Source organism: Geotrypetes seraphini, chromosome 1 (assembly GCF_902459505.1).
Source record: "Geotrypetes seraphini chromosome 1, aGeoSer1.1, whole genome shotgun sequence".
NCBI classification, from domain to species: domain Eukaryota; kingdom Metazoa; phylum Chordata; class Amphibia; order Gymnophiona; family Dermophiidae; genus Geotrypetes; species Geotrypetes seraphini.
The window spans coordinates 107,417,982-107,437,422 of record NC_047084.1 but is presented as its reverse complement, the minus strand read 5'-3'; the positions used below and the strand labels follow the sequence as shown (position 1 = coordinate 107,437,422).

Sequence of the window (19,441 nt, the reverse complement as noted above, 5' to 3'; positions counted from 1 at the left end):
TGCCTCATTCCACCAATGCCTAAGAGACAAACTCATCAGTGATGTCACGATGGCTTCATTATCCCTATACTTTGCTCACATAAGAATTGCCCTACTGGGACAGACTGAATGTCTATCAAGCCCAGCATCCTGTTCCCGACAGTGGCTAACCCAAGTCCCAAGTACCTAGCTGGATCCCAAGTAGTAAAACAGATTTTATGCTGCTTAGCCTAGGAATAAGCAGTGGATTTCCCCAAGCCATCTCAATAATGGACTTCTCTTTCAGGAAATAATCTAAGCCTCTTTTAAACTCTGCTAAGCAAACTGATTCACCACTTTCTCCAGCAATGAATTCCAAAGTTTAATTACACGTTCTGTGAAGAAATATTTTCTCCAGTTTGTTTTCACGCAGCTCCTGATTGGTGAGGCCCGACTTTAGTAGAGGAAGAGGCGGTCAGAGCATACCGCGAGTGATTTCCTTCACTCGCAGGCGCTCTGGCTGCCCTCTCCTGCCTCCCCTTCGCGGTGGGAAAATACCATGAATGACCGGGACTGTGAACCGCAGACCGCGAATTCGCGGGGGAGCACTGTAGTTTTTATCTTACAAATAAAATCTGCAATATGTAAACTTACCAGCAGAGGGCAGTCACAGCAAGTCGCTTAGCTTTCTCATATTGAAACTTCCATAAAGGCAGCAAAGTTCCTTCCTGGTCTCGGAAGTCATCAGACAAATCCTCAAAGTACTTAAAATCTGAACAGGAAAACAAAGTGAATAATATAAACAAAAAGTGGGGTAAACAAATGTTACAGTCACATGCAAAGAAGGAAAAGAAGCATATTCAGAAATAATAGCTGAGAATAAATGTGAGCTGTTTGGTTCACCTTAACAAGAATTCCATGGAGAAAAGACATTCCAGCCCTCCTTGTCAATTCAGGTACTTGTAATGACAACAAAGATCTGGAAGTAAGCATGGTTGGAATGACTTCCTCTCCCCTAATGTGGTACTCCTATGGTTTCTACCCCTTAGTGGTAGTGCTCTGTCCAAGTAGCAAAACAGATTCTATGCTGCTTATCCTAGGAATAAGTGCTGGATTTCCCCAAGTCCATCTCTTTTAGGAAATTATCCATACCTTTTTTTTTTTTTAATTCTTTATTCATTTTTCATCTTACAAGTGCACAATACTACATCATATTAACTGTTATAAATCACTTGATATTCATACAATTCTGATTTTACATACATGAATTTATTCCCCCCCCAACTACCCTTCCCACAAGTAATTGAATTCAAAATATCATTTATATATTATATTTCAATCTATTAATCAAACCTTTAAAAGAACTATTTACCCTCCCCCCTCCCCCTACATGTAAATGTACTTTCATTAGGAAAATGATGTCTATTCATTGCAATAATTTGTTAATGGCCCCCAAATCATTTTAAAATTATTATAATTCCCTTTTTGTATGACAATTGATCTTTCCATTTTATAAATATGACACAATGAATTCCACCAAAATGTATAGCTAAGTCTATTGTAATCTTTCCAATTATTGGTAATATGTTGTGTGGCGACTCCTGTCATAATTAATAAAAGCTTGTTATTATTTGATGAAATTTGACTTACCGGAGAATGTAGTGAAATCAGTTAGCTTAGCGGGGTTTTAAAAAGGTATGGCTAAGATAAAGATAGTTATGTTATCCATACCTTTTTAAAACCCCGCTAAGCTAAATGATTTCACTACATTCTCTGGTAACGAATTCCAGAGTTTAATTACACGTTGTGTGAAGAAATATTTTCTCCAGTTTGTTTTAAATCTACTACTTAGTAACTTCATTGCATGTCCCCTAGTCCTAGTATTTTTGGAAAGAGTAAACAAGCGTTTCACATCTACCCTTTCCACTCCACTTGTTATTTTATAGACTGGTAAAGTGCACTACAGGGAGTACATAGCAGATTTCCACATGTAATATACTAGAGACGAAAAACATGTTACATACTCCCACTACAGATCTCCTTTTCCCATACCCCAAAAATTTATTTTGGCTGTGGCAGCAGTATATGCTGAGAAGGACTGCTTGACTGATAAACGCACACACCCTAAGCTTCTCCCTCCCTATACCACTTCTTCTCCATCCTGTCTCCCTCTCCCCCAACCCCTCATTATGTGCTGCTTAAAACAGTCTGGTTATCTGTGCCACCATGCATGCTCCTGCTAATTCCCATATGCTGGGGCTCATGATATAGCAAGAAAGGAAAGGAATGCATGACCACACATGCTTAGAAAAGAGTTCCTGCATTTTTAACCCTTTCAGGACCATAAAGATCGTAGGCCAATTTTTGTGGTTTTGATGACATTTTTATGGTAAAAAGGGCTTGCAGATGCCAAAAAATTGATTTTTTTTTGTGAAATATCATTATTTTTATTTAAAAAATCACACTTCTGGCTTATGGACAGTGTGGCAAGTGAATCTTCTCGTCAATCTGGCAACGACGCTAATGAATGAATGTCGGAACCAGTTTGTTTACATAAAGGCAGTATCCTATGGAATCCGTACATATCAAATTTAGAACTGTAGACTATCCCAATCAAAATTTATAGGATTTTAAAGTTATGGGACAAATATGTCCCTTGGTCCTGAAAGGGTTAAGAGCTACTATTTATCCTGTTGTTTCTGTGAAAAGCTGAAAGTAGAGGTTGACTGCTGGTTTAGACCAGCATTTTTCTATGGCACACTTGACCATAAGAACATAAGAATAGCCTTACTGGGTAGACCAATGGTTCATCTAGCCCAGTATCCTGGAGTACTGTGTTCAGTTCTGGTCGCCGTACCTCAAGAAGGACATGGAGGTACTTGAGAGGGTCCAGAGAAGAGCAACTAAGCTAATAAAGGGCATGGAGGACCTCTCATATACTGACAGACTGAAAAAGCTAGGGCTTTTCTCCCTGGAAAAGCGGAGACTTAGAGGAGACATGATAGAAACCTTCAAGATCATGAAGGGCATAGAAAAAATAGACAGGGACAGATTTTTCAAATTAAGGGGATCAATAAGTACAAGGGGGCACTCAGAGAAATTGTTGTTTTTTTTTATATAATTTTTTATTCATTTTCAAATTTTACATGAAGTGTACAAAATATTGAATTACAATTAATGAATACACAATATCACTTTTATATCTAATACATAATATTCTAAACATATTTTTATCCCCTCTCCCTCCCCCCACCCTTCAAGTTTTTGGAATGCAATTTGGCCACAAATTAATAAATTGATGGAAAATCGTGTAGCAATATCATATGATACAGTGTTATTTGGAATGATGATGAGAAAAAAAAGTCAAATTTCACCAGAAAATAACAAACTTTTATTAGTCATGACAGGGGTTGCCATTCAGCATATAACCAACAATTGGAAGAATTATAGTAACCTAAATTATACATTTTGGTGGAATACAATATGTCATATATTCAAAATGGAAAGAGCAATAGCAATACAAAGAGGGACATTTACTAAATTTATAAAAATATGGGGGCCATTGACAAAATATTATAATGAATGAATAGTAGGATTTCTCGTCTTCTTTTCTTCTTCTCAATATCTTCTTTATGACACACATGGAGGGAGGGGTAGTGAAAATAATTTTTACACAACATGCTATAATATGATATACAATATGTAATGGATGATTGGAAAACACTCAGAGAAATTGAAAGGGGAGAGGTTTAGAACAAACGCCAGGAAGTTCTTTTTCACACAGAGGGTGGTGGATACATGGAACGCGCTACCAGAGGATGTGATAAACAGGAGCACGCTACAGGGGTTCAAAGAAGCTTTGGATAGGTACTTGGAAGACAAAGGGATTGAGGGGTACAGATAAGAGTAAAGGTAGATTATAGGGATGGGATTAGAGGTAAGTTACAAAATTAATCAGGGACCACTGTTCAGGCACTAGGCCTGATGGGCCGCCACGGGAGTGGACCGCTGAGTAAGATGGACCTCTGGTCTGACTCAGCGGGGGCAACTTCTTATGTTCTTATGTTCACAGAGGCCCGACCAAGCCACAAGTACCTGGCAAAAACCCAAATAGTAGCAGCATTTCATGCCACCGATCCAGGGCAAGCAGTGTTTTCCCCCATGTCTGTCTCAACAGTAGTTTATGGACTTTTCCTCCAGGAACTTGTCCAAACCTTTTTTTAAAACCAGTTACATTAACCGCTCTTACCACATCCTCTGGCAATGCATGCCAGAGCTTAACTATTCTCTGTAATCCTATGTGAATGTTCTAACAGCTATTTTAGAGACAGTGTGAGGGTACATAGGACGTGAAAGGCTTCTTTCAAAGGGTTAATAATAACTTTATTTTTCTATACCGCCATAGTCAAAAGACTTCTAGGCGGTTCACATTGAAAGAAGGCTGGACAATCAGCGAATTAGTGCTTTATAACTTCATAGTGTCTTGTAAAGATAAAAAACATGGAGTGAGAGGAAAGAAAAAAAGCAGAATCAGCAAAATCACTAAAGAGATAAATTACAGGCTGCCTAAGCTGTGTAGAACAGTGTTTTTCAACCTTTTTACACTCGTGGACCGGCAGAAATAAAAGAATTATTTTGTGGACCGGCAAACTACTAGGACTAAAATTTAAAAACCCCGTTTCTGCCCCATCTCCGCGAGCTTGGTCCCCGCAAATCATCTGATCCCATCCGCACAAGTCTCAGTTATGATTTTATATTGAACATATTTTATTAAAGTATAAAAAGAAACAATATTCTGTACAATTGTCATTTTATAAACACAAATAATACAGAGTAAGGATCAAGAAAGCCCCTTTCTCCCCTCCCCTTCACAAATTTCTCCTCCACTATCGAGAAAACTGAACAAGCCAAATTACAGAACTAGTCTTTAAGCCCATTACATTAACGGGTGCTAGAATAAATGTGTGTCTGTCTTTCTTTCTTTCTTTCTTTCTCTCTCTCTCTCTCCTTGGCCGCTTTCTGTCTGTCTGTCTGTCTGTTTACATACTTGATGTAATAAAAAAATGTTATAAATAAAGAGTTATAAATTCCTAAGTGGTATAAATGCGCATGAGGTGAGTCTCTTTCATTTGAAAGGAAGCTCTGGAATAAGAGGGCACAGGATGAAGTTAAGAGGTGATAGGCTCAGGAGTAATCTGAGGAAATACTTTTTTTACAGAAAGGGTGGTAGATGCATAGAATAGTCTGCCCTTAGAGCTGGTGGAAGCAAATACTGTGACTGAATTCAGGAAAGTATAGGACAGGCCCATGGTATCTCTTAGGGAGAGGAGGAGATAGTGGATACTGCGGATGGGCAGACTGGATGGGCCATTTGGCCTTTACCTACCATCATGTTTCTATCAGGGGGTTATGGTAAAATATGTACCTGGTCCTTTTTATATGAAGTTCACTGTAGTGCAGTGCTCTGTGGCCAGTCTACTAAAAATGACTTGTTTTGTGTGTTTTTCTTTTGGCCGGGTTTTTTTTTTCTCCAAAAATGTTTTTAAAATAGATGCACATATTAGAAATGGGGAGGGGAGGGGAATGTATATTATATGGATTTAAGAAATGAAAAAAGGGGAGGGTTATATTTTATGTGATAAGATGAATGATTTGTAATCACAATTTTTCATGTATTAATTGAAGCTTTATGTACAATTAAATTATTGTAAGAATGAAAAATTTATAAATAAAATATTAAAAAAAAAAAAAAAAAAAGAAATGGTCTTTTTTGAACATATCTAGAAATGGTCTTTTTTGAAGGAAAAAAAAAGACATTTTGCTGTTTTGAAAAAGGCCATTTCTCTACCTGATTTTTGGACACACCTCCAAAATCGTCTAAGCTCGGATTTAGATGTCACATCGAAAATGGCCTTCTATGTCTGTCTCTTCCTTGAAAATTCCAAATCATTTTGCAGTGAACAACCTCTCTCCAACCGGCACTCTGCTAGTGCAGGAACTGCAGGATACCAGCTGACAGAGAAATGCCCGGACGCCGCATGGACCGAGCAGCACGGGTCCCGACCATCCGTTTCCCCTCCCCCTGTGGAAATCACCTTCAGAGGGGCGGATTTGAAGCCTCCATTCGGGCTTACTGTCGGCCGCACGGACCGAACAGCCAGGGCCCCGACCATCCGCTTCCCCTCCCCCTCCCCAGCTGGAAATCAACTTCAGAGGCGAAGGGGCAGATTTGAACCTCCCTCCCCAGCCTCACTCGCTCCTCCATCCGTGCTGCCTTTATGAGCTGGCTTAATGCAGAGCCGAACGTCAGCAGCATATAAGATGAACAGTGAGTGTGTGATATCCGCAGCAAGATGACGTGTGCAGCGAATGCAGCAAAAATCCTCGCCTGCAGAAGGAGCAGTGCAAAATGAACATTCACAGTTTCAGCCCATACGGGTAGACAGCTCCATACCCTGTGCAACGTCGTCATATATGTTCTGATTCACCATTCGCTCCACAATTTTGCTGGATTTGGACACTCTGGTTATGTCATCACCCTGAAAGAGGAAAGCACAGAACACAAGTTATCAAGTGTGAGCCCACTAGGGACAGAGAAAGTACCTGCATATAATAAATGTAAACTGCTTTGGTTGTACCACAGAAAAAGAGAACATCTAGTCAATTAGACTTTACTCTTTTTATGTGAAAAGAGAAAGCTGAGGGGAGATATGATTTTTTTTTTTATAATTCTTTATTCATTTTTAAAACTTTCATCAAGTGTACAACAATCATAATAAACACAATTAATCAGAGCACTTGCATATCTTATCATTATAATCTAAACATACAAATGTAACCCTCTCCCCACCCTCCCTCAAAGCCCTTCATTCATAATAAGAAACCTATATTTGTACCCCTCCCCCCTCCAAATACTATATGGTGTATAACTAATAGAAAAATGGCATTTAATCATGACAAAAAGACGTTAATGGCTCCCAAATTTTAATAAAATTATTATAATTTCCATTTTGTATCGCTATTGATCTTTCCATTCTATATATGTGACATAATGAATTCCACCAAAAATTAAAATTCAGCCTACTATGATATTTCCAATTATTAGTAATATGTTGGATGGCAACTCCAGTCATGATCATTAAAAGTTTATTATTACATGATGATATCTGACTCTTTTTTCTCATATACATTCCAAATATCACAGTATCATAAGATAACGCTACATGGTTTTCCAATAATATGATATGATTGAAGTCTACAAAATCCTGAGTGGAGTAGAATGTGTACAAGTGGATCGATTTTTCACTCCGTCAAAAATTACAAAGACTAGGGGACACTCTATGAAGTTACAGGGAAATACTTTTAAAACCAATAGGAGGAAATTTTTTTTCACTCAGAGAATAGTTAGGCTCTGGAACGCATTGCTAGAGGTTGTGGTAAGAGTGGATAGCATGGCTGGTTTTAAGAAATGTATGGACAAGTTCCTGGAGGAAAAGTCCATAGTCTGTTATTGAAAAAGACATGGGGGAAGCCACTGCTTGCCCTGAATCGGTAGCATGAAACGTTGCTACTCTTTGGGTTTTGGCCAGATACTAGGGACCTGGATTGGCCACCATGTGGACGAGCTACTGGGCATGATGGACCCAGTAAGGCTATTCTTATGTTCCTGTTATGAAACACAGCTGGGTACATGTCATGCAATCCACAAAAACCAAAGAAGATACAGATCTCCCCCAGACACAAACCAAGCATTAAGGAAAAGTGGTAACCAAAATGGGCACGTGAAGGGGTCAAAGTCCAATCAATTCAATCAAATCTTATTTTGTGGAACTTCACCCACAAGACTTAACACAGACTATGTTTCGGCAGAGAGCCTTCATCAGGAACCCAAACACTTCTTATAAAACAAACAAAAAAATCTCTCTCTCAGGACTACACTGTGTGACATCGTATCCAAGAGCACATCATATCCAATCCATTATTCATTTTACGCAGTTTTGAGGTGCAAAATGTACTGCTGGAATCTATTTTCCCAAAGACACGTTTCGCTATTCGCAATTTCATCGTTTGAGAACTTTTCCAGGAACCATACTATTGCAAATAACGAGAACGGACTGTATAGGACTTTCAAATTCCGATTGACATTTAGGACATAGTACATTCAACATCAGGGTAATCAAAATGCTGCGATTTTTTTTACTGAAAATCACAGAAATGGAAGGCAAATTTTTTTAATAGTTTAATGTGAAGTATTTCTAATCAAAAGCCATATATCTGGATCTTCATGTTCAATATTAACTATTTAAAGACTATATTCACGATCAATAGAGTTTCCTGATCAACACACTTCTTAAAAATTTCAAAACACTAAGCACCTCTTCTGAAGTAGGATCTTCACTTCTTCAGGTGTAGAGGAATAGACCTCAGTGGCTAAATCTACACTTGCTCAAAGTTGTTACAGTGTAGGCCCTCCTCATTGGTCATATTCCAACCACCTTCCTATTTAATTTTTATTTCCATCCTTTTAGCCCTGGTTCAGCTACTCTTATAAGTTAAGTTAAAAATTAACCAATTTTATTGAAAATTATTTATAAGTTCTAGAAAAGGATGGAAATAAAAATTAAATAGGAAGGTGGTTGGAATATGACCAATGAGGAGGGCCTACACCGTAACAACTTTGAGCGAGTGTAGATTTCGCCACTGAGGTCTATTCCTCTACACCTGAAGAAGTGAAGATCCTACTTCAGAAGAGGTGCTTAGTGTTTTGAAATTTTTAAGAAGTGTGTTGATCAGGAAACTCTATTGATCATGAATATAGTCTTTAAATAATTAATATTGAACGTGAAGATCAGATATATGGCTTGTGATTTTTTTTATTGGACATTGTGGCACTAGGAGACACAAAAATTAAAGACAAAGAATTGGAATAATTAACAAAGTATCAAGACCTGACAAAAGAAATGGAAAGACTCTAGAACAAGTGGGGTTGGAACTGTACACATTAACCAGGGATAGATCAAACAAACAAATCTTTATTGGGATAGTAAAATAAAAGTCTCTTCTATGTGCTCACTGCATGTTGTGGACCCAACAAGGTACGTCTTTCGGCTGGGAAGCCTATTTCAGGGATATAATCGACAGAGCTCACACTACTATTCAACCTTACAAGGGACTTCCCCGTATTGTACTGGTTTTATTAATTAAGCTGGCTTTTGATGTTACGCAAACGCCACCTGCTGGATGTTGATTATACTCCCTGAAGTAGGCTTCCCAGCTGAAACACGGATTATATTGGGTCCGCACTTTTCCCAGTGTTCCCTCCGATCCTCTAACCAAAATCTGCTTTCAATTCCCTCGTTAAGGTATATCAATACCATGAGAACCAATATCTTCTCAGATATGGCCCCCTCACTGTGGAATTCAGCTCCCAGCTACTTAAGAGAGATTACATCACTAGATAAATTTAAATCCAGTTTAAAAACATTTATTTTAAAGATGCTTTTGAAGTCTGATTGTCCTTTAAGGATGTTTTGAATTTTATACTAGTTTGGCCATTCCTTTCTATTTTGTTTTCCCTGTTTTCTGTTCTTTACTATCCAAACATTGTAATTCCTCCCCCACCTCCTCTCGTTCCAGTATGTCATGTATATTTGTTTTGTCTTCGTTTAATGGCCTTGTCCTGTGTTTTTTTTATAATTTTAATTTTTATAAAAAACGCTTTGAATTCTGACAAGGCGGTATTTCAAAAAAAAATTTTTTTTAAAAAATAAATCTTTATTCATTTTTAATCTTTCAACAAGTGTACAAATTAATATCATACATATTCTTGAAAACATCACTTGTAAATCTATCAAGAAAAACAACAATTGTATATATGTAAACCCATAACCCACCCCCCCTTCCCATTATTATTAATAGTAAACACAATAAATAAGCACCCTTCCCCCTCTCTATTATTCATGGTGTATATTTCAATCAAATAACTGGTGTTTAATCATCACAAAAAGATGTCAATGACCCCCATATTTTAGAAAAGGTCTTATAGTTTCCATTTTGTACAGCTATTGATCTTTCCATTTTGAACATATGACATAATGAGTTCCATCAAAAGGTGAAATTAAGTTTACTACAATCCTTCCAATTGTTGGTGATATGTTGGATAGCGACTCAAGTCATGATTAATAAAAATTTTAATAAACTTGGATTTAAGAGACTGTTATTTTAATATCTCAATAAAGATTTGCTTGATATATCCCTGGTTGATATGCACAGTTCCAACCCCACTTGCACGATCTCTAGTGTTTTCCCATGGGTTTTATTCCCTGTTTCCTGTACTACAAGACTAGAACAAGTCATATTGGAGTATTCCTATTGCAGTAGGAGCCTTAGGCTGCATTATGCGAAGACTGGACAAATTTTGACAGAACCTCAAAATTTCAGATTTGACCATAGTAGACTTAAAAAAATGTTTTGCTGGGTTGAAGCTACATTTCACAACAATGTCTGAATAATTCCTAAATTTCTGAATGAAGCTCAGATTCTCTAGTGTTATCATTAAAAACAAACAAACAAAAAATACCTGGTACTCCAAAGCTATTTTTTTCTGTATCGTCTCTTCTTTCTTGGCTGAAGGTTTCTGCTTTTCCTTTGCCTTCTCTTGCAACTGAACTTCCTTTACGTATGCATCATATATTTCCCACTAAAATAAAGATTCATTCACACGAATAAGAGAAATTGCACTTTAAAAGGATTTTGCAACAACTGAAGTATTACATATCAGACACAGTATTCTTAGAAAACAGGCTTCCCCCTTCCTTCCCCTACCAGCTTAATTAAGTTAATTAATAACCTATAAGGTTAGCTTTATAATGGCACTGGGCAAAAAATATTGTGACCACAGAGCAGATATGGGTGAGGGCAGATTTTTTTTCTCTTTCTTTTTTCCTGTTTTTCTTTCTTTTTTGCCAAATAACATCTAGAAGTAAAAAAAAATTTCTATGGGAAGCATGAATGATGAATTAACCAATGTGGTGCAGAGCCTTTGCACGGACGTTAGCACTTCTAGCGTAGAAAGTGGAATTAACCAATGTGGTGCAGAGGTGTGCTCTGACGTCAGTACTGCTATAGTAGAAAAAGGTATTTTGCGGCTCTTCAGTCTAAGGAATGCTCACTCTTTGGGGGTCTCCATTCAAATTTCAGCCTAGTAAGATGTCGGCATTATTTAAGATAATAGTAATTTATATATTTTTGTAATAGTATATGAGAGGCATTATTGCTTTAGTTATGGAACCATGGAGGGGCATAATCAAAAAATACATCTAAGTCTGTTTTGGACCTAAGTCTCCAGTCACCCAAAATCGAACATGTCAAAAGTCTATTCTCAAAAAATACGTCCAAAATATTTCTTTTTTTTCCGAGAACAGTCTACTTCTACGTCCAGTCGTCGTCTATCTTTATACCCCATTCTCATCCAAAAATTTGTCCAAGTAAAAATGCCTAGAGCAAGACCTTTTGGACATGGGCGGGGTCAGCAAAGTAATGGACTGGACACTAAGATTTGGCAACAGAGTAGTGAGACACCTTACAGGGCACTGCTGCAAACTTCACAAAAAGGGTGCCACATAAACATCTCACCACAACTCCCTTATAGGTCATGGTGAGCCCACCAAAACACCCCCATAACCTACTATACCCACAGGTCTACCACCCCCATAGCCCTTAAGGCTGCAGGTGTCATCTATATTGCAATATAATATGATTTGGGGAGGTTTTGGAGGTGCACATGTTTCACCATGAATGCAGTGGTTAAAGAGGCTTATGGGCCTGGGTCCTTCTCTCTATGGTTCACTAGCACCCCAGAGAAAGGGCGGGACCGCCAGAAGAGGAAGCAGCACAGACGCAGGGCTCACAGAAGGGGCGGGACAGCCGGCAGAGGAAGCAGCAGGACAACGGTAGGCAGCTTCTCCTTGATGGGGGGGTGGGGAGGCTGTGGGGGTGCGAGCGGTCCTTCGGGGTGGGGGTGCGAGCGGTCCTGCGGGGGGGGGGGGGGTGAATCGGACATCGGGGGGGGCATCAGGCTTTCAGGGTGGAGACAGGACTTGAAGGGGGAGAGGAGAGTCAGGGCGGGCGAAAGGAGAGTCGGGACGGCCAGAGGAGAGTCGGGACGGGCGAAAGGAGAGTCGGGCGGCGATGGGAGAGTCGGGGCGGCATGCGCGGTATATGGGTGTGCGCGGTATATAAAAATTTCTTTACATAAATTACAGTTTCCCGCGCGCTATACCCGTGTGCGCGTTTTACACGGGTGCGCGGTATATGAGTGAAAATACGGTAATCCTATGAACAATTTGAGTGCATAGACTGTTTTGTGCATTCAAATAGGCACTTATAGATTTGTATCGGTATATAAACTGAGAAAAATAACTGCTACAAAAGCAGCACCGACCTCGATGTGAACGGGTGGAAAAGTCATGAGACTGAGCACTCCGTTACTGTTTATACAAATTTGGTGGCAGAGGGAGCTGCAAAGAGTTTAGGAGCGCCCTGGAAGAAGATGGGCTCAGCTTGCAGATGATACCAAGATTTGCAAAAGAGTAGACACCGAAGAGGGAATGGAAAATATGAAAAAGGATCTGCAAAAGTTAGAGAAATGGTCTAATGCCTGGCAACTAAAATTCAATGCAAAGAAATGCAGAGTAATGCATTTGGGGATTAATAATAGGAAGGAACCGTATATGCTGGGAGGAGAGAAGCTGATATGCACGGACGGGGAGAGGGACCTTGGGGTGATAGTGTCTGAAGATCTAAAGGCAAAAAAACAGTGTGACAAGGCAGTGGCTGTTGCCAGAAGGATGCTGGGCTGTATAAAGAGAGGAGTAGTCAGTAGAAGGAAGAAGGTGTTGATGCCCCTGTACAGGTCATTGGTGAGGCCCCACTTGGAGTATTGTGTTCAGTTTTGGAGACCGTATCTGGCGAAGGACGTAAGAAGACTTGAGGCGATCCAGAGGAGGGCGACGAAAATGATAGGAGGCATGCGCCAGAAGACGTATGAGGAGAGACTGGAAGCCCTGAATATGTATACCCTAGAGGAAAGGAGAGACAGGGGAGATATGATTCAGACGTTCAAATACTTGAAGGGTATTAACGTAGAACAAAATCTTTTCCAGAGAAAGGAAAATGGTAAAACCAGAGGACATAATTTGAGGTTGAGGGGTGGTAGATTCAGGGGCAATGTTAGGAAATTTTACTTTACGGAGAGGGTAGTGGATGCCTGGAATGCGCTCCCGAGAGAGGTGGTGGAGAGTAAAACTGTGACTGAGTTCAAAGAAGCGTGGGATGAACACAGAGGATAGAATCAGAAAATAAGATTAAATATTGAACTAAGGCCAGTACTGGGCAGACTTGCACAGTCTGTATATGGCTGTTTGGGGGAGGATGGGCTGGAGAGGGCTTTAATGGCTGGGAGGGTGTAGATGGGTTGGAGTAGGTTTTGACGGAAATTTCAGCAGTTGGAACCCAAGCACAGTACTGGGTAGAGCTTTGGATTCTTGCCCAGAAATAGCTAAGAAGAAAAAAAAATTTAAATTGAATCAGGTTAGGCAGACTGGATGGACCATTTGGGTCTTTATTTGCCGTCATCTACTATGTTACTATATTGCTAAATGCTGAAAATTGAAGCCCCTGAACTGACAGGAAATGCTCACATTAGACAGGCAACCTGGCAGATATGCTAAGAAAGCTGGAAGGGTTCAGAACACAGAGGAAAGTAATCAATCAGTCTGCTGGCAAGTGGAAGAAAAAGCACAGTTACTTACCGTAACAGGTGTTATCCAGGGACAGCAGGCATATATTCTCACATGTGGGTGACGTCATCTACGGAGCCCCGGCGCGGACAGCTTTTCAAGCAAACTTGCTAGAAGTTTCAAGTTTGCACACTGCACCACGCATGTGCGTGCCTTCTGCCCACTAGAGGGCGCATCCCACCTCGTGGTCCTCAGTTCCATAACTAGCTTAGAAGCCATCCCCGGGGAGGTGGGCGGGTTGTGAGAATATATGCCTGCTGTCCCTGGATAACACCTGTTACGGTAAGTAACTGTGCTTTATCCCAGGACAAGCAGGCATGATATTCTCACATGTGGGTGACCTCCAAGCCAAACCAAAAAGGGCAGGTGGGAGGATGGCAATTTTAAGAAAACAGATTTTGTAAAACTGACTGGCCAAACCGGCCGTCACTCCTGGACAGAGTGTCCAGACAGTAGTGAGAGGTGAATGTATGAACCGAAGACCAAGTGGCAGCCTTACATATGTCTTCCATCGGGGTGGAACGGAGGAAGGCTATCGAAGCTGCCATTGCTCGGACCTTGTGCCCCGTGACTCGACCCGGGGGAGGAAGGCCAGCCTGAGTATAGCAAAGGGAGATGCACGCCGCCAACCAGTTAGACAGAGTGCGCTTGGAAACTGGGTGCCCTAATCGATTGGGATCGAAGGACAAGAATAATTGCGGGACCTTCCGATGGGACTTGGTGCGTTGAAGGTAAAATGCCAACGCCCTCTTACAGTCAAGCGTGTGAAGCGCCGTCTCGCCAGGATGGGAGTGGGGCTTAGGGAAGAACACAGGAAGGACAATGGACTGATTGAGGTGGAAATCAGAAACAACCTTCGGGACAAACTTAGGATGGGTGCGGAGGACCACCTTGTCATGATGGAATACGGTGAAGGGTGGGTCCGCAACCAAGGCTTGTAGTTCCCCAATCCGCCTAGCGGAGGTGAGGGCAATCAGAAACACCACCTTCCAAGTCAGAAATTTCAAGAGGGACTTGTTGAGTGGCTCAAAGGGTGGTTTCATCAGTTGAGCTAAAACCACATTCAAATTCCATACGACTGGGGGAGGTTTGAGCGGGGGACAAACCCTGAGTAATCCTTTCATGAAGCGTGTCACCAAGGGATGGAGAGACAGAGGGCGTCCATCCAGGTGTTGGTGGAAGGCGGAAATCGCACTAAGATGGACACGCACCGAAGTGGTTTTCAGGCCAGAGCGCGACAAATGGAATAAGTAGTCCAGAACCGAGGGTACCGGGGCCGATACCGGGTCCAGGAGGAAAGAAGAGCACCAGGTGGAAAACCTGGTCCATTTCTGCGAATAGCAAAGCCTCGTCGAGATCTTGCGGGAGGCTTCCAGCACTTCCCTCACTGATTGAGACAGGTCCGGAGGGGTCAGGGAACAAGAAACCAAGCTGTCAGGTGCAATGACTGCAGATTGGGATGTAACATGGATCCTTGATTCTGAGATAGCAGAGAAGGACCGACAGGCAGAAGAAGGGGTTCCCTGGCGCTGAGTTGGAGCAGTAGGGAGAACCAGTTCTGACGCGGCCACCGAGGAGCTATGAGAATCATCGTGGCCGTGGACGATCTGAGGTGTACCAACGTTCGCATGATCAGAGGGAAAGGAGGGAATGCATAGAGGAACTTCCCGTCCCAATCGAGAAGGAAGGCATCCGCCTCCAGACGATCCCGCGAGTACATCCGAGAACAATATAGTGGTAGTTTGTGTGCCTCCGGAGAGGCGAACAGATCTACCTGTGGCGTTCCCCAGCGAGCGAAGACCTCGTGCAGAACTGCTGAGTGTAGAGTCCACTCGTGGGGTTGCAGGAGTCGACTGAGTTTGTCCGCCAGACAATTCAGTTCCCCCTGGATGTAGACCGCCCGGAGGAAGATGTTCCGGGAGGCCGCCCACTCCCAGAGGCGAAGGGCCTCGGAGCAGAGGGGCCACGACCCCGTTCCCCCCTGTTTGTTCACATAGTACATTGCTACTTGGTTGTCCGTGCGGACGAGGACCACCTGGTCCTGTACTACGTGAACGAAGGCTCGAAGTGCTAGGAAGATGGCCCGAAGCTCTAGCACGTTGATGTGACAGCGACGGTCCTCCGCCGACCACAGGCCCTGTGTGCGAAGACCGTCGAGGTGGGCTCCCCACGCGTAGTCCGAGGAGTCCGTGGTCAGAACCTTGCGAAATGGGGGAGTGCGAAACATTAGTCCCGTGGACAGATTTGAAGAGTCTGTCCACCAACTTAGCGATTTCCGCAAAAGCGGAGTCACCGAAATGAGGCGCGACTCCGGATCGCACTCCTGGCGCCATTGTGATGCGAGTGTATACTGAGGGATCCTCAGATGCAGCCTCGCAAATGGCGTGACGTGTACCGTCGAGGCCATATGGCCGAGCAGCATCATCATGCGCTTGGCCGACACCCTTGGTAGTTGAGAGACCTGGCGGCTCATCCGTACCAAGACTTCCAACCGTTGGGTCGGAAGGTAGGAGCGCAGGCGCACCGTGTCCAGCACCGCACCTATGAATTGAAGAGACTGAGCCGGCCTCAACTGAGACTTTGGAAAGTTTATCTCGAATCCGAGGGTTTGCAGGAAGGCAATAGACTGTCGGGTCGCTGAGATAACCTCCTCCCTGGTCGGGGCTTTGATGAGCCAGTCGTCCAGGTAAGGGAACACGTGGAGCCCGCGAGACCTCAGGGCTGCCGCCACTACTACCATGCACTTCGTGAATACTCGTGGGGACGCGGCCAGGCCGAAGGGCAGGACTCTGTACTGGAGGTGTAGGTCTCCCACCTGGAATCGTAAGAATTTTCGGCAGGTGGGGTGCACCGGGACATGGGTATATGCTTCCTTCAAGTCGAGGGAGCACATCCAGTCCCCTTCCTCCAAGAGAGGATACAAGACCGGGAGAGATAGCATTCGAAATTTCTCCCTGGCCAGGCATTTGTTGAGCTTCCTGAGGTCGAGTATGGGGCGCATGTCCCCGGTCTTTTTTGGGACCAAAAAGTAACGGGAGTAAAATCCCGTCCCCCACTGGTCCTTGGGGACCGGCTCGACCGCCCGAAGCTTCAGGAGAGCTTTGGCTTCGGTCAGAAGGGTCGGTAGTTGCGACCGGTTGCACCAGGCTAAACTTGGGGGACTGTCCGGTGGTGAGGACACAAAATTGAGCGAGTAGCCTTCGGAGACGATCCGGAGCACCCAAGCGTCTGAGGTAATCGCGGTCCATGCCTTCCGGAAGGACCGAAGACGCCCCCCGATAGGAAGGGGTTCTGGTGAAGGTGCGGAGGGGAACCCGCCCCGTCCGCTCAGCCCGTCAAAAGGAAGGCGCGGGCTTAGAAGGGCCCTGCGCCGGGGCTTGGGTTTGTCCCCCTCTGCCTCGTTGAGACGAACGTCTCGGAGGCGGTCTTGAGAAGGACGGGGTCGACTTCTGGGGGTACCGGCGCGGCGGAGGCCGGAAAGGTTTCTGTGGCGGGGGCCTAGGTTTGGGGCGGACCAGGGATGCTAAAGAGCGTTCCTGTTCCGACAACCGTTTGGTCGCCGCCTCCAAAGACTCGTCAAATAACTCGGACCCCACACAGGGCAGGTCTGCAAGACGTTCCTGCAGGTTTGGGTCCATGTCGAGGGTGCGAAGCCAGGCCAAGCGGCGCATGGCCACTGCGAGGGCCGACACCCTCGAAACCAGCTCAAAGGTGTCGTACACTGAATGGAAAAGGTACAACCGCAATTGAGACAGGTTGGACATAAACTTATCGAATCCTGCTCTTTTGGAGTCCGGTAACGAGTTCCGATATTGAGGAAGGTCCTTCACCATCCCACGCAAGTAGGAGGAAAAGGTGAAGGAGTAATTTAGAACTCTGGTGGCCATCAGAGTGTTTGAATAGAGGCGACGGCCAAACTTGTCCAGGGTCCGCCCCTCCCTGCCGGGTGGAACCGCCGCAGAAACCCGTGAGGGCTGTGATTTTTTAAGGGCAGATTCCACCAGGAGGGACTGGTGGGAGAGCTGCGCCTTATCAAACCCTTTCGGGGGAATCGTCCTATACTTTGATTCCATTTTTGACGGGACAGACGTGCCTGTAAGAGGGCTCGACAAGTTCTTCAGCCAGGTCTGCAGGAGGACACTGTTGAGAGGGAGTCTAGGTACCTCTCTAGGGGGAGTGGGAAGGTCCTGTTCCTCTAGAAATTCCTTGGAATATTTGGAACCTACCATCAGGTCAATCCCCAGGGCTTGGGCCATGTCCTGGACAAAAGATGAGAAGGAGGACGGCCTAGCCTGGGGGGACGGGGTTCTCGACCGTCCCACCGAGGAGCGGGGGGAGGCCTCATGGGAATACTGAGGATTCCTAACCGATCCTGAATCCCAGGATCCTCTCTCCACGGCCCTCGAGGGGGAGGGTGAAATCATCCTCCTAGGGGAGTCCCTGGGGGAGGATCCCGGGGTCCGTGGGGTCCTCTCCCGTTTCCTCGGCGAGGCGGCGCGGGAAGACTTTCCCCGAGGTGAGCGGAGGAGCCTCGGATTATCGAGGCGCAACTCCGACACCTGCAGCGCCTCGCCCCCGAACGACGAGGAACGATCGCGCCGAGGCGAGCCCCGGGGTCGCTTAGGCTTCCTCGATCGGCGCCTCGTCCGAGGTCGCCTCGAGGGCGAGGCGTCCGGGGAAGATCCCGAAGCCGAGGAGGAAAGTCGGCGCACTCTGCGGAACTTTTCTTTTGGGCGGACACTGCGCTCAGGAGGCTCCCCCGAGGTCGAGGTCCGGGGCGGGGCCGAGACCGAGGTGGACGGGGCCGCAATACCCGAGACCGAGGTCGCCGAGGCCGGGGCTCCCGAGGTCGAGGGAGCCGAGACCGGGGCCTCCGAGGCCGAGGGCGCCCCGGCCGAGGTCGACGTCGCCGGGCCCGCAGCACGCTGCAGCACTTCCAGGGCTCCCGACAGCTCCGATGAGATCAAGGCTCGAAGGAGATCCTGGAAGGCCGGAATCCCCACGAAGGTGGGGAGTTCCGAGTCCGGGGCACACTCCCTGGAGGGCGACCTCGGTCTCGAGTATTCCCTCGGGGTGTGCGGAGTCGAGGTCCGATGCGGGGCCGGGGTCGACCCACCCGCTTTGGCCTGACTCGAGGATGGCTTCTTTGCTGAAGGGGATGGAACAGAGGACTTACCCGAAGCTGGCTTCGATGACGACGGCTTCGAAGATGAGGGCCGAGGCGACGCCGAGGCCCCCGAGGACGCCGAGGCCGAGGTCAAGGCCGGGGCCGAAGCCGGGGCCGACGTCGAGGCCTTGGGCGGCGCGTCGACGGCGAACAATTCCGCCATTCTGGCCTTACGGCGACGGAGGGCCCTGTTCTGGAAGGTAGCACAGCGATCACACGAGGCTGTTGGATGTTCGGGCCCAAGACAGACAATGCACCACCGGTGAGGGTCGGTGATGGAGAGTAGTCTCTCACACCGGCTGCATTTCTTGAATCCCGTAACAGGACGGGACATCGACGAGAAAAAGAAGAAGGCCGGGAACGACCGACGTTCCCCGGCTCAGGCTTCCGGGAGCCCCCGGAGCCCAACGAAAAACAATTATTATTTTTTTTTTTTTTTTTTTTTTTTGTAAGACGGACGAAAAATAAAGCAGCACCGCGATTAATCCGATCAATAAACAAACTAAACGCGGCAGCT

At 44.9% G+C, this 19,441-nt stretch overlaps 1 protein-coding gene across 1 annotated transcript in view; it reads right to left on the bottom strand.

Annotated features, from left to right (window-relative positions):
- DNAI1 (dynein axonemal intermediate chain 1) overlaps positions 1 to 19,441 on the bottom strand; it is a 394,766-nt gene that overhangs the window by 204,148 nt on the left and 171,177 nt on the right. Inside the window, exons 9-11 of the mRNA XM_033935572.1 lie at positions 10,538 to 10,657; positions 6,413 to 6,497; positions 613 to 730 (exon numbers count right to left, since the gene is read on the bottom strand). Of these exons, the coding sequence (XP_033791463.1) occupies positions 613 to 730; positions 6,413 to 6,497; positions 10,538 to 10,657 (323 nt within the window). The remainder of the gene's footprint in view (positions 1 to 612; positions 731 to 6,412; positions 6,498 to 10,537; positions 10,658 to 19,441) is intronic.